Here is a 16,420-nt window from a genome sequence, read left to right as displayed (position 1 = left end):
GAAATATTCTTTCATTGATCAATTCGTAAAATCTTTTTTTTCTGATTGGTCAATGAAGAATTTGTAGCATTAAATGAACCGCACCTCTGAATGAGAAACGTTGCAATAATCAATGGATAAAAAGTTACGTGAAAAGATCCGGCCATATGAATCGGGTTTTTGGCATACGACCGACGCTGATCATTAATCAACGAATATCGCGTGTCACGACGTTGCACATATGATTGTCCAATCGTTCGAGAAGTATCCTACACTTTACACTGTCCACACCAATGATTGATGATAAACGTGCGAAAGTCCGAACCTTTCCAAATCCTTCGACAAATGTGCTGCACGCAATTCCGAGGACGCGGAAATCGTGAAACGCGATTTTCGTGAAATGCGACGCGATGAGTTTCCACCGTCTCTGTTTCTCGGTCGATCCGCACAAGTGCTACCGCGCGACACGCTCCGACGAGAGACCGAGCAATACTGGAGCATAGAATCGCACGCGCGTGCTTAGACGCGCCAGACGCATCGCGTCCGCTTATCGCGTGTGTGCCGACTGATAACAAATTCAAACTTTGTCAAATCTAATACGAATATATATGCATGTACGTAGAAAAGGCGATAAAAGCAAAAATATTATACTAATTGATTATGCGTAAACATAGCGATAAATTTCGCAATTTTTATCTGCACGTTGAATTACAACATACCTCGCAATTTCCGATTTAATCCCTGCCTGAAAATTTTATTTAAATAATATCTCTATGCACTGAGGGAAAAATATAAATTTCAATGAATAATTGTTTGAATAGTACTAATATAACTTTTACTTATGAAAAATAAATATTTGTTAAATAGAAAAAATATAATAATTAAATCAATTAAATACGCATGTTTATATTTAATCAATATTCAACTGGCATTTCAAACAAATATTTATTAAAATTTGATAAATTTTTCTTTCAGCGTAATACAATATTTTGTACATACACTTCGAAACAGTCACGTACGACATACATGTTATATAATCTCGAGCTGTTTGAAGGTTGAAAGAGGAACGTTATGAAAAGGCTTGTTTTTATTGTGCTTGGGAAAAGACATCATTCCTTACAATTTTCGAGACGAGAAATCTGATATTGTTAGTTTAAAAGGAACACATAAAAATCGAGTTTAACTCAAGAACAGTCACCTGGCACATGTTTTATACCCAGTGGCAAGAAAGAGTAAAAAAAAGTATTATTTTTTTTCTTTTTAGACGCATTTTCTTTCTTTTTTAATGAACTATTTTTTACGAATCTTTAAATATTCAATTGGATCAAAAATCCGTAATAAAAAAATGATGCGCATTCGTATTTAATTACATTAATTAAAATCTATATTACATTATATAGATTTTAATTAATTATATTAATTAAAATCTATTTTATGTTATACTATATATTAATAAAAAGTGATGTACATTCGCGCCGTGCGTATTTAATTATACTAATTAAAATCTATATTATATTATATAAACTTACATTAATTAAAATCTTCATTTTTTAATACTTTCTTAATAATCTACTTAATGCTTATTCCGCTACATGCTTATTCCGTTTAATACTTATTTGATTTCTACTTACTTTTTTTAAGTTATGATTAAATCCATAATGTTACTAAATAAACAGAAAAATAATCAATATAATATATTGTTAATAATAGTGATTTTTTAATTAGGATGTAAAAACACATCAGATGATCAGATTTATGTAAAAAAAGAGCCTACTCCCAAGTTGAAACCAGGAAAACGCGTAACGTCACAATAAAGACAAATCGCCATGCCATATATCTGTATCGATGATACACAGTGTGTTACATCATATTTTGACATTCAAAATATAGACTATCTTATGGCGAATTCGATGGAAGCACTAATGCACACTGGTGCATATTAAAGCTGTTGTACACTGATTTAATTTGAGTATAAAAATGAAATGCAAATATTTCGAATTATGAAATACATATTTTACCTACACGGGAAAAAATTTGAGTTTGTGACGATTCCAGAGCGACTCGAGCCCCCATCGCACGTTACAGGCGGTTGTGTCGAATCCAGTGTGGAGTTGTTACAGTTCCATATTGAAAGCAGCGTGATACAGTAGTTTTCACGATTTCACGACCACCATAAGAGGTGTGTTTGCGCCACTTCAGCGCTATCTCCTCTCCAGTAGTGATTAAGCTATATCAACACATAATAGGCGTTGTGTTGAATCCATCCTAGAGTTGCATGACTGCAATCTTTGCCGGCGCTGGAGCTGGAGCGGCTCCAGTGCGAGTTGTTTGGGCTCGATAGTTACGCGAGCCGCCCTATCTCCAATTCCGAACTTCTCCCTCACCGCATTGGTCTTGTGCTAACTCGAAGAATCGCTGAATCGCGCTAGCTTGAACCATGAAGTCGTAGCAAACACAAATTTTCCTTGTGTGGAGCTGGAGCGACTCCAGTGTGAGTTATTTGAGCTCGGTAGTCATGCGAGCCGCCCTATCTCCAATTCTGAGCTTCCTCCTCTCCCTATTGATCATGTGTTAACTCAAAGATTCGCCGAGCCACGCTAATTCGAACTTTCGAGTTGTAGCAAATCCAAATTTTTTTCCGTGTAATAGTACAATAAAATGTATTGAGTATTTCCCGATGTAATCGATTTCTATGTTTATTTATAAATATATCTTTACGTTATTTTGTGTACGACGACTTTAATGTACACCAGTGCGCACTGAGTGCGTTCAATCAAATTCGCCATTAGTTTGCTATTTAACCTTTGAATATCTATAAGTTTAAAGATACGCGAGTTGGTATAAATGGAGTACTCACTCAGAAAACCCCAAAAATTTTTTAATATGTTTTAATAATATCATATTATAATTATAAATTTACATTTAGTTATACCCTTATAAGGTAGAAGAATATAAAAATAATGAACTTTCAGACTTCCGGGCATCTAAGCATACTTTTTGTTTTCGTCTTCCGAGACAATTTTAAAGAAAACTACACGTGGGCTGTGGTAGCCTACCTACCTACCCATTTAAAGATTAATAGCGAAAATATCAAACAACTGAAAGTTTCGTGCGCTTGTACAAACATGTTCGAGTCAGCTGTAGTCACTAGGAGAAGCTGACATAAACTTGTTCAAGTATACGGAAACTTTCTTTTAATATTTTCGTTATTAAATGCAATATTTTTATAAAATATTTCATATTTTTAATATCCACGTGCAGTATATTACATCATCGATACATGTACTTACAATTATCGTTTGAGAATGACTGACGTAACGCACTTTCCCGATTTTTTAAAATTCAATTTTTTATGCGTTCGTCATTACATATATACATATAACGTAATTTTAACTAGCATTGTTGAATTTCTCGCCTCAAAAACTATAAGAAATAATGTCTATTATAGGTATATATTTTTCTCAAGTACAACAAAACAATTTGCCTCTCTCTCTCTTCTCTTTTTGTAATACTTTTCTTTATTTATACTTAACTGAAATTGTTAATTATATACGTATAAAAATTTTCAGTATAATAAAAACGTTATTACAAATTTTCTGAAAATCACTAACTTATTAATAACTTTTTATTGTTACAAAAAGCCTGATGTCTGTTTTATAATTAGTTGTCATTACAAACAGAGTAATTACATCTTTCTCACGCATGTTTTCATCATTATTTAACCTAATCTAACTTTTCACAACATAATTTAAATGATATATATCAGATTAATGAACAGCAGCTGTTACATAACTTTAAAAATTCTTTTTCATAACATAAATGTACGTAATAAAAGTTTAAACTTTTCTTCCTATATTAATAATTAAAAAAACAAACTATAATATATTAATATTAATTAAAGAATTGCACGTACAGTTACGTTGCATTACAGTTAAGTACGAATATATTATGCATCTAATAGTCCTATTAGTATTACTGTAATTTTTGCAAATATAAAAAGATTTTTCCCTCTATCTCTCTTTTTATTTACTTTTACTTTTCTAACGAAAACATATATCTCTTTCTCTTATTTCTTAAATCAACCTTATAACTAAAAACTGTTTCTTTTTTTGCTACTGCAGATAATATAAACGCTTGAGATCGACCTGCTTTGTAAATACAGGAAAGTTAGTACTGTTTAAATTAGCGTTGAGTAACATATATAAACGAGAAAGTTAATTAAATGCATTTAATTAGTAACAAAGTGAATGTAACGAATAATAACGAAGTTTATTCTTTTGCATACTGTGTTGAAACCAAATTGAAAAAAATATTATAGAGTTACAAAGAAAAATAGAGTTTTATGTTTGCAGGATGGACGATATCTGAATAATTAAATTAAAATCTTGACAAACAAAATTCGAAGTGACCTTCATGCTTGCATTTTATGTACATCGAAGTATTTTATGTACTCCAAAATAATTATTAAAAGTTACTTTTTAATCAAACAATAACGATTCATTTTGATATCAATGCACATATTAAATCAATTAACATTGTAATTATACAATAAGTATAACTGATTATTTCTTTTTAAACTAATAACAATCCTTTGTTATGTTTTGTATGGAATAATTTCATATCTAACTTATCAAATGTCGATTAAATTGTTTTGCTGAACAATCGATGCATGCATGTATACTTTCCGTTGATAATATTTTGCTACAGATAACAATTATACATTTTACTAAATTTTGATTATTGAGATTAGTGGATATTGATCGAGATTTGGCTGATTCGTGATTCATAAAATTCTGTCTTTAATTTTACTTAAAAAGAAGGAAAAGAGTTCCCGATCTGAATGTTAAGAAATTAAAAACAATTATTTATAAATGCTGTTAGTGATAACATAGAATGACATGGATACGTTTCATTTCATGCACGATGTGCATGATGTATCATTTTATCCTTTTTATTCGGTGAACAACAAGAATAAAATGATACATCACGAATGCCTTCCATTTATAGTGACACAAATATCGTTCCATCTTTCTATGCATTCCATGAGTAACAAAGATGGAACGATATTTTGTCATTAAATAGAAGGCATCTTATGTGTATTATTATACTTGAAATGAAACACATTCCGATGAATTGCTCCAGCCAGAATAATGCACGCTACAGACCGATAGACGTAAAGCTGCCAAAGTGAAGGAAAACATTATGAATCTTTTATCGATAAAATACCCAATATTTATTCTGCCAAATAACGTGACATTTTGAGCCTTTCATTATTCAAATGCTTGCAGTATATCTCTAGCTTCCTGTATAGCAATGTATTGTGGCCTTGTGGCCTTTAACGTATATTCAGTGTAGGTACAGGATACTATAGCGAACCCGCATCTCGCCGCGTCACCCACGAAAGGAGGTTATGTTCAGTTCAGATGTCGCCGGTCGCGCCGTGCGAGCGAGAAATCTGGAGAAATCTAGAAAACGTATTGCAGGTATTGCTGCGTATTGCTGTCGACGCCGACAGTGCCGACTCTGGGCTACTCTGGAGTGTTTTGGAGATTTGGTGAGATTATACCGAATTTCATCAGGCTTGGTGAGCATCGCGATGGATTGAGGATTAGCTAATCTTATACGAGAAGCACGCAAAGACGCTACGAAAAGTCGTGCATATTATCGAACTCTGTATGTGCGAACGTGTCTCGATCTGCGACAATCTACGTAGAAGAGAAAGGTTAGGATTCCTTGTCTACGTAACAAGTGAACGAAAAGCAAGGAGATTGATCGTGTATATAAGGCAAGTTTTTTAAAATTCCAGTTCCATGCGCAACTGCAACTCTGCTTCATTTGCACATAATGCAATTGATCGATTGATAAATTAAAAAACTCGCTTATAATTATAAACAGTTGTGCAGATACATCAGATACTGCTCCGTACTACGAATCGAAACAATAACTAGGATTACGACATGAGCACTCAGCAGAGCCCAGCTGCGCTGCAATCCACCGTCGATCGTGAGAAGGTATACACATGGATAATCGAGCTATCGAATCCAGAGACAAGAGAGAATGCTCTTCTGGAGTTGAGCAAGAAGCGCGAGGTAGTACCCGATCTGGCACCCATGTTGTGGCACTCGTTTGGCACTACAGCCTCTCTCCTTCAGGAGATCATTAACATTTATCCAGCGATCAACCCTGCGACTCTCACCGCTTATCAGAGTAACCGGGTTTGTAATGCCTTGGCACTGCTGCAATGTGTAGCCAGTCATCCAGAAACGAGATCTGCATTTTTACAAGTAAGATTATTCTATGATTTAAATGTGCTAAAATTCTCTCCTACTAACTAAAAAGTTGATATAAATATTGATAATATTTAAAATATAATAATTATTATTATTATTATACTGGATGTATTATATCTGTTTCATGAGCAAAAAGAGGAGAGTTTTATTTAATAAATCTATGTATAATAGAACTCTATTTATCTGCATTCCATTTGTACAAACAAGTTTATGCTTAGATTCAAATATCCGAACTCATAGCTGAGCTCTTATTATCTGAACAAAACGCCATAGTACTGTAATTACGAATAATAAAGTTCAATGTGCTTGACTCCAGTTTTCTGAACATCAGTTCCTATTATAGGAAATAAGTATTGATAGAGATGAGAATTAGTAAACCTCTATTATCTGAATCATTCGATTATCGGAACTGTCTTGTCCCAGGAAAAGGACAAACAGAGTTGTACTATACAACTAAAAGTATATATTTATAAAATATCACATATGTTTTATTTCAGGCACATGTTCCATTGTTCTTGTATCCGTTTCTGCACACCGTAAGCAAGACACGCCCATTTGAATACCTTCGCTTGACAAGTCTTGGTGTGATTGGTGCACTGGTCAAAACCGATGAGCAAGAAGTGATCACCTTTCTTCTTACTACCGAGATTATCCCGCTTTGTTTACGGATTATGGAGAGCGGCTCGGAATTGAGTAAAACTGTGGCAACATTTATATTGCAGAAGATACTGTTAGATGACAGCGGCCTCTCCTATATCTGTCAGACCTACGATAGATTCAGTCATGTTGCCATGATATTAGGAAAAATGGTTTTATCATTAGCCAAAGATCCTTCTGCAAGATTGCTTAAACATGTAGTACGGTGTTACCTAAGACTCTCTGATAATCCGAGGTAAGTATCAGAATACGTGCGAGATACGTTCTTAGAAATCCCGAAAAATTTTAATGACGATTAATTTTGCAGAGCACTGTTAGCTCTGAGGCAGTGCTTACCGGATCAGCTGAGAGATAACACATTTGCGACATGTTTGCAAGAAGATGCTTCAACCAAGCATTGGTTGAACTTGCTTCTTAAAAATCTCGAGGCCGGTCCGCAACAGCCAGGTCCACCGACTCAGCCGGGCCAACAAGATCCCAGAACGATTGGTATGTCACCACTTGCATCTTAAAGTATTCTCTTTTTTGACTATCATATCATATTTGACATGATACGAAAATATCATATAAGGACTTCAAAACGCTTCTATCCGTTCTATATCCATTTTTATGAAATGGTGCATTATACTAGACGGCCATCTGTATTGTTACATATAGATATGAATTGTGCTGTGAAAACTAGTAATAAGTATATCGTCGAATTGGCAAATCAAGTACGTTATGATCATTGTAAATATGTATAGATGCTTGCAGCGAAATCTACCAATTATAATCGGTTCGATTTCATTCATTTAAACTGAAAAGCTACCGATTAATAGCCTTTTTATATAAATCAAAAATGTTTTGTACGAACAAGATATTATGGTAAATGCTAGATACGTAATATGTAACAACTATATATAAAATTTGCAAGTGTGATTATCTATCAAGGTAAATCAACTTAATTTATATTAATCATTATATTTATGCTTAGGCACCGGATATTTTGGTAGATTTTACAACATAGATGCGTTATTCATTGCCTAAAAATTTTATGTCATAAATCAGTATTTGATTGCGCAAAAATTTTTCTTCAATACGCAAGTAAACATGCAAATGTTAGATTAACACTCTTCTCTTTGTTATCGTTGGCCTAATTAAATTTCGTTAAATAGGCGATATACAATGCACAGCGTATAAAACCGAGTCGACATCTTTAAATCACTGCCTGAGAGATAATGATTTTTACATAGGATTAATTTATACACGCATAATGAAGTTGTATTTGAAGTTAGTCCCGCCATATATTGTGATTGATCGATGGTGATACACTATGTTTAAACCATTACGCGTAATACAATGGCATCATCTATGTTGTCAAACGATTACGAATCGTAGTTTATAATATAATTTTATGAAATATCGGGACTAAGTCGAATACATGAATACAAATTTGACATGTACACATTTGTATACATTTTGCCTAGCTCAACTGCAATTGAATGAAAATAGGAATAATAGTTAACACTTCGAAGAAGTTTGTATCATTATATCGTTCACATCATTTGTCATTTTCGTGAGCTCAGCCTCATTCTGTAAAAAGAAAGAAAAAAGAAAAACAATGTTATACATTAGTGATAAGATTTCTTCTGATTGAGGAAATTATACGCACCACTTTTTGAGGATCTCTCGAGCGTAGAAGACCGTGTATAATGGGTGTAAATAATCTCTTATCCGCGCGACTGTACTTAGACGGGCCCGTAAACCACGAGACCAGCAGGCCCACTAGAATTGTAATTAGAAAACCCACCCACGTGTACCAGAGATAAGACATTCTGTACAGGAAGAAAGGCTGTTCCCTGAAAAAAAATTAAGACTTTAAATGCGATATGATATCATACGAGAGGCGTCATTACACGGTTTTATATACACTGAGAAAAAAAAGTTGTTAATTTAACTAAATGCGTTTAGTTCGTAATGATTATTTAGTTCCAATATTTACACATTTAGATTAACAAAATCTTGTAATTTAAAATATATTATTTGTTTGAATTAACAAATTTGAACTAACAAATTAACATATTTGCTTGACAGTGACTGCTACATCTAGTTGAATCAACTAATATTTTTTTGAAACAGTAACTTTTTTTTCTCAGTGTACAAAAGCAATTTAATAAATGTACCTGACAGCGGTCTCGACGATTGTTGTGAGGTTTCCAGCAGTGATCCTTAACGATTCGGTGCATCCATCTACTGATACCGGTTTTATCGGAAAATAAATTGATCCGTCAGAGATCGCTGCTTGCGTGCCGAACGAGATCCAAGCGACCAAGTTCAGACTAACTACCGCACCGACGAGTGCTCCCTGTTCGAGTAAGAAGATTGAGTTAGGATGATCCCATAGCGAATGCAGGATTTCTTAAAATCGTTTTAATTTTAATGATAAATTCCATGATTCGCTTATGTCATAAATTTGTCATTAAAATTAATCATCGAAAATTCTAAAATATCCTGATATTACGTTAAGATTTAAATTTATATAAATGAACATATCTTCAAAATGAAGTATTAGGAGAGGCAATATGGATATTGTTTAGATATAAGTACACCCAGAGAAAGGTTTCTTCGATTCAAAGAAATGTTTTTTGCTATACGGTAAAGAAAAAAATGTCTTTGAAATTGCGTAAATTTTAATATTTGAAAATAATTTTTTTAAACCAAATAAAAAAGTTTATTTGATTTTAAAAAATTATGTTAAAATCAAAGAAATTTTTTCTTTAACCGTATAGCAAAGAAACATTTCTTTGAATGAAAGAAACTTTTCTCTGGGTGTAATAGAATACGCATATAGAACGTTGATGTCCTATTAATGAAATAAACTTAAAAGCATTTACGATGTACTTCTGTTGATTTCTCTGCAATAATCCTCTTACCATAGAATTGGCCATTGGGAACAGCATGCCCAACGTGAATATTCCAAGTAAGGGCCCGGCGGTTATTCCTGATAAGCTTTTACCAGCCTAAAAATATCAGCACGCTCTTTATTATCGCATAGATTAATCGAGAATTAATTTACGCAAGTGATCCGATATCTTGTTACCGAACGTTCGTGTACAATTACCCCCTTTATATTTTACCTGAATCAAACCACTCAGTTTTTCCACCATGAATACGAGGCCCACGCAAATGGCTCCTATTATCACAACTATTGCTTTCATTATACGACTCGCACCGACGTTAGAGATCGGCTTACGGAGACACGGCTTGATCATGTCTTCATAGATTACGCCAGACATGGAATTTAATCCCGTCGACATTGTGCTAAAGGTCAACGAGCGTTTTACATAGCCAAAAAGTAGAGCGATATACAGAGCATTATACAAGTGAGATCCTCTTTCATCTCGGTATTATATTTAGTTTAAAATTTAGCAAAGAATTTACATCCACAAAGAAAATGAGAGATACATTGATCCTGTATATTTTAATTGAGAAAAAATAATTTTCAAATATATTTTAATCTAAAAAATTAGAGCATCTAAATTCTATAGTACCTCAACGCTGCACTGAATACACCAGAAACAAATAATCCCGGTAAACCTGGTATCGCCTCTGATAATTCCATCACAAAGTATGGTAACAGCTGATCGGGCTTTCGTATTTGCTAAAATACAATTTTCATTAGTATTCGCCAAAATGTTTAATCTAAGATTTCGCATAAAATCATCCACGTTGATCATGTGATGAATTACTTCACGTCAAGATCATTTTACCTTTGTCGTAACCGGGTCGCAGTCATAAAAAGCCGCGTAAATGACGATTCCCGTATAGCAACATAACGAGACAATGCTGATTATGCCTACGGCCATTATCATAATCGCCCTAAATACAAAGGGGGATTAAATGAGTGACATGCGCCGCCGTGCGTCATAATGCATTTCTCGGACTCACACATTGGACTTCCTCAAGTTCGGCATCGCTAGGCATCGCTGCACCATCGCTTGGTTCACCGAACACGTGGCCAGCCAATTTAAATAATTGCCAACCACCACGCCCCAGAAAGTGTGCCTTACCGTAGGATCCAAGTTCATGCTGATTAAAGTAGGAAAAGGTTGAAAGAGATATCATTTATTGCTCGATAATTAGGATAACTTGATAGATTGAGTATAAAAATATGAAATAAGCATTGCGTGATTATAATAGAAACAATTATGTATAAGATAACGATAAATTAAATTAATTATAATAAAAATGTATGAAGAAATTGCTGCTAGTACTTGAAGAATTCAATCCTCCCGGAATCGACATTCCTTTTCCACACCTCCGCTACACCACCGACTCTGGCGGTACCGAGTACAACAACGGTGATAACGGCACCGAACATCATCACCGTCTGAATAGTGTCTGTCCAAACGACCGCCTTCAAGCCACCCTGAAGTGCAAAATCATGTATTTTATTATTACTGATTATCTTGGATTTTATTGTAAGTAATATACTATTCTATTTCTTTGACGCTTATTATATGGACTAACAATAAGTATATTTTTATCTCGCATTTGGCGTTAAGGATAGAGGATAATTTCTATCGATTCCCTCTTTTCTTATAAAATAAATAAAATAAATCTCTTGCATGAAATCAACTCTCAGATCTACGAATTATGTTCTTACCAACGTCGTTTTTTTTGTAGAAGATGCACACGGCGCAGACCAGTAACGCGATCGTATAGAGGTCCATTCCGGTCGCCTGATTGAAGGCTAGCGCCGGCACGTATATCACCAGAGGTATGTAAAGCAGCTGCAAGCGCAAAATTGCTCAGCGTATTGAATTGCTTGCAAGATCAGCGCGTATCGAGTTCAATACTTTGAGAAATCCTCGATATGTAAAAGATATATCGTATGACGAATACTACTAATAAGATTTAGTATATATATATATATATACATATATATGTATATACCGATTTTAAGAAGAGATTGGCAATAATATTTATGTCCAAACACAAGTGAATAAATTCTGAACACGAACTTGCTTTAAATTATTAAGAGACGAAAGTTTCCCCAAATTTATTTACATATATGTAACAGAAACAAACTTACCATTTTGATGATGAAGATGAAAGATCCCATAAGTCTAACCACTCGATTGAATCTTAACTCTAAATACTGCGAAAAAAGAATTGTTATTTTGTCAAGATTCCTTGTTATATACAGAAAGAATGATTTTGTTAAAGTATTATGTCAAAATAATTTATGTAAGACATTCAGACTGGTTGCTAGAATGTTAAAACTTTTTGCACCATTATGCTTAAACGTCCTACATAATTATTTTAAAAGTCTAACAAAAAATTATTTTCAGATCGGTATCTAACTAAATTTTTAATTACTTTATTTTTTAGCTGCTTTCAAGCAAAATTTTCAGCAAAATCGTTCTTTCCGTATAAAATTATTTACGTACTTCATAAGAAGACGTAATTCGGAGTCCGTAGAAAACCGGCAGGTACACGATCGCCATTGTAATGGATACAAAACTATCCGCGATCACGACACACCATAATTGCGTACCGTAAACGTACATTTCGGCCGGCAATCCCAACATCGCTATGCCTGACACGTAGCTGCAATTTTAAGGGGCTGTCCTTAGAATTACTCGTAATCATGCAGCATTTAGACAATGCAAATTTAAACGTCACTAATTCTCAATTTATTTCTGACAAATGGACAATCACTCAATTTAATGTCGTTAATAGCGAACGTAATTTTATGAATTAAAAGTAAATGTGCAGGAGCGACAAAGAACAATTTTGTATCATTAAAAAATCGCATTTTGCGATTATCGATGATTTAAATAAAGTGTTGATATAATATACATACATAATTTTAATTTTCATACATTATAAGTTGTAAAATGAAAATTATGTATCTTAATTCATAAAAATCGTAATTTTACAATTTTATTAAGAAACATATGCTTAAATCAAAAATAAAGCAATTCGCAAATAGCAGTTGCCGTCAATAAAACGTTAATGGCTTCTGACTAATATAGGGTGCTTTTAAAATGAATTTTCTTATCCGGATTATTCTGACACGTGGACTTGTGACTATTTAGAATCTTAACTAGCGAACCTTGACGGCCAATTGAAACAAACGTCACACCTTATATGTCCTATATGTATATTTTCAGAGAATAGTTTTTCTATCAATATCCTATGCTCTCATATTCATTAAGCTTACATAAAGTTAGAGTGAATTGATTAAGACATACATTCAAAAGGATATACACTTAAAAGGGTAAAAAAATACTTATTTTTCCGAGTTATTTTTCGAAAACTATTAATTTTATTCAAATAATAATATTAATAAGAGTTACATAAAATTTTTAATTAGAAACATTAACAAATAGCACAAGCATAACTGTTGATGTCGAACTTGCCCATAGTAATAATGGTTTACTTTTCAAATTTAGAAGTTCACCATTTTGTCAAAATTGAGAATGTATAAAATCGGCTATGACAAAGATTAGATTTATTAATATATTTTTTTAAGAACTTGTTGGGTATTTTATTTCAGATCAACTATATGAAATCTATGATGATTATCTATATACTATTAACAGGGTTGTATAAGTTACATAAAAAAGTAACGGAGTTACCTTTTTCGTTACTTTTTTTTATGTAATTATCTTTCCTAATGAATAACGGTAATGGTAATTAAGTTATAATTTCTAATAACGAATAACGAAATTTGAAAATTACTATTTCGTTACTATTTCGTTATTTCGTCACTCGTTACTTTTAGTTTTGTCAGTGAGTAATGCGTAATGATGACAGGTTACTTTTCAAAGTGACTTTTCCAATCTTAGCATAACCTTAGCATTTAGTTAGTTAGCGTTACCGTCATAAAAAATTGCAACGTCATTATCAAATTGTTTATTATAAAAAGTAACGACATAATAACGAGAAAGTAACTTTTAACAACCCTAACTTAGTGTTAACAGTTGTGCCGGCATTATTTGTTAATATTTTTATTAAAAATTTTATGTAACACTTACTATCTATATTCTTTAGAGTGGAATCTCACTCTAAAAAATAAAATTAAGCCAGTCTTGAAAAAGAATGGTTCAATCTTTTTTGAAGAATGAGATTTCACTATTTAGAATGAAATTCACTCTAAAAGTTTTAAAGAGTATATTAATATACACATGTAAGATATTGATCAAAATCCTTTTTGAATAAAGTTAGTAGTTTCTGCAAAAAGAAGTCATAAAAATAGGCATCTTTTTAATCTTTTTGGATGTATGAACCTCCTCGATAAAATTATGTTTATATACTTTTCAAAACATAAATAGTTATTTTAAAGTCTCAAAGAATATATGTTTTTGATTATACACTTTTTTGATGCTACGCGATACAAGATTTTAACTAAAATTTGAGAAAAAGGAATAAAAAAAGAAACAAATCTTTACCTTGCTATTAGTGACATGCTTATCGGAAATATAGACATCTTTTGGCCACCCACAAGATATTCTCCCACAGCATCCGCCTTTTTCCTGGACGCATAACACTGATAGATGCCTACGAGGGCAGAAACGCCCAGCAATCCGATGAACACAATCGAATCGACCAAATCAAATGTTCGTCGGTTATCTGTCGTATCCATTGTGCCACAAATTCGTTTCGTCAAGCAAAAGTTGTTCTAATCAGATATTTTATAGTTGATAAGTTTTGGATTTTGCCACCATTACGATACTCTTTCGATATTCAGTATTCAGTAACTCAATACTGAGCGAATTTGTAGAAATTTGCAAATTTACAACAGAAAATTAGTCGTAATCTCCCGTCTCGTGCGAGTTCTCCAACATCCCACAGAAATCTGCGTTAGATCCACATTTAGTGTAGGTTTGATATTTTAAAAATTATAATATCGCGATATCTTATACAAAAATCAATCTAATTCACATGATTAAATATTTAACTCTAAGGAGCACATCAGAGATCAATGATATTTATTCTAAATCTGTTCACTTCATCATAAGTTTTATATTAGCTATACAAATGTTCACGAAACTATCACGTTTTTATAAACTGTTTTAATAATTGCTATAAAGTTAGAAAATGATGTATTACGTGCTCGTCAAATTCTTCGAAATCACACGGAAGCGTGAAAAATAAATTAGAAAAATCACAGTCAATGAGACTGAAGTCAAACCCGATATTTTTACGAAATCCGTCGGTTTGATCCCTTTGATCTCGCGCGATTACCGTGATTTTGAGATTGCGACGCGGCGAGATTACGGATATGTCGCTTCTTCTGCACACTCTACGAAATGTCTGTGACGGTGAAAGAACGACGCGTCAAACGCAGCTCCACGGGCCACGATTGAATAATTGCGGATTCTCCGCCGCTCCGTTGCTCCATATCGCCCTCGACTACCGCCTTCCGTAATGGTACTTATATGAACATATGTAACAGCCGATGGACTTTTCGTAGATCACTTTCGTTCCGGTCTCATTCGTATTTTTGTCCGATTAATCCTTTTAATTCTCAACTTCTTTATTGAAAGAAGAACAGAAAAAAATCTTTTAAATTCACGAATGTTTCAGACAAATTGGTTTTCATCTTTTATAGTAATATACTTTCTAAATTTTTTGGAGTAGAATCTCACGTTGAAGAATGAATATCGAGCCAGTCTTGAAAAAAAGGTTTTATTTTTTAAGAGTGTAAAATTCACTCTAAAAATTTTAGAGAATATGAGAATAATGTTCATTATTCATGCACATAGCTATAAATTCGAAACATTTAATTAGATTATCCGTTAGAAGATTTTATACGATTATGCAATCAGAGAGTTATAAAATGACATTTAGAAAACTATCTTTTATTATGAAGTATATTGAAATAACGAGATAAAAGGATACAGTAGAAATGCTGGAAGTGAAATAATATTTCTGTATACAATATTCGTCAGTATATCTAAATTTTTATTTATACAAAAAACAAAGTTGCTCAACAGAAACATTTTATCGCATTTCTCTCTCTCTTTGAGCCAAATAACATTAAACGCTCACGAAAAATTGCAACGTTACAAGTGAATATAGTAAAAAAAAAACGTTCACTCTCTCCATTATTTTTAAGAGCGATACGGTAAAAAAAAACAACAGTAAAATATCCGATATCCACTCAGGATACAAATATACTTCGGTAACATATGTGTATTTCGAGAAAATGTAGAATGGAATGTATATTGCGTCGACTTCCCATAATGACTGATATTCATGACAAATTCATGTGACGCACAAATACTTTACAAATACCTTACTATTATAGATAAAATTAGATAAATTTTGTAAATTGTCCTTTTAATGATTGTTTAATTAATATCGCGAATACAATCAAATCGCGCATTGAAATTTCTTTATATTTTATAGTGATGCAACGTAGTGGATGAATCAAATGATTATATTTAAACTATCTGTCGATGCTTATAACAATATCTTTCTAAAAAAATCGGCACTTCTAA

The 16,420-nt window shown here is 32.9% G+C and overlaps 2 protein-coding genes across 2 annotated transcripts; one reads left to right on the top strand and one right to left on the bottom strand.

The window, feature by feature from the left end:
• Positions 1 to 5,883: 5,883 nt before the first annotated feature.
• Positions 5,884 to 7,785, top strand: Rcd-1 (Required for cell differentiation 1). Its single transcript, XM_018459660.1, has 3 exons — positions 5,884 to 6,263; positions 6,767 to 7,161; positions 7,234 to 7,785. Exons 1-3 carry the CDS (start codon positions 5,937 to 5,939, stop codon positions 7,436 to 7,438), a joined length of 927 nt encoding a protein of 308 aa, XP_018315162.1. The 5' UTR covers positions 5,884 to 5,936; the 3' UTR covers positions 7,439 to 7,785.
• A 688-nt stretch (positions 7,786 to 8,473) lies between these two features.
• LOC108730137 (sodium-coupled monocarboxylate transporter 1) lies at positions 8,474 to 15,216 on the bottom strand. Its single transcript, XM_018459638.1, is given in 14 exon segments — positions 8,474 to 8,532; positions 8,535 to 8,764; positions 9,089 to 9,270; positions 9,839 to 9,925; positions 10,043 to 10,226; positions 10,457 to 10,566; positions 10,676 to 10,784; positions 10,854 to 10,994; positions 11,180 to 11,334; positions 11,576 to 11,698; positions 12,001 to 12,066; positions 12,359 to 12,518; positions 14,366 to 14,772; positions 15,162 to 15,216. Coding segments are annotated over 13 exon segments (1,800 nt in total). The 5' UTR covers positions 14,560 to 14,772; positions 15,162 to 15,216.
• Positions 15,217 to 16,420: the final 1,204 nt, after the last annotated feature.

The sequence above is a fragment of the Mycetomoellerius zeteki genome, unplaced genomic scaffold, assembly GCF_001594055.1.
Source record: "Mycetomoellerius zeteki isolate Tzet28-1 unplaced genomic scaffold, Tzet1.0 scaffold85, whole genome shotgun sequence".
Classification (NCBI taxonomy): Eukaryota; Metazoa; Arthropoda; class Insecta; order Hymenoptera; family Formicidae; genus Mycetomoellerius; species Mycetomoellerius zeteki.
Note: the sequence above shows the minus strand (reverse complement) of the source record. Positions and strands in the feature narration are given on the sequence as shown.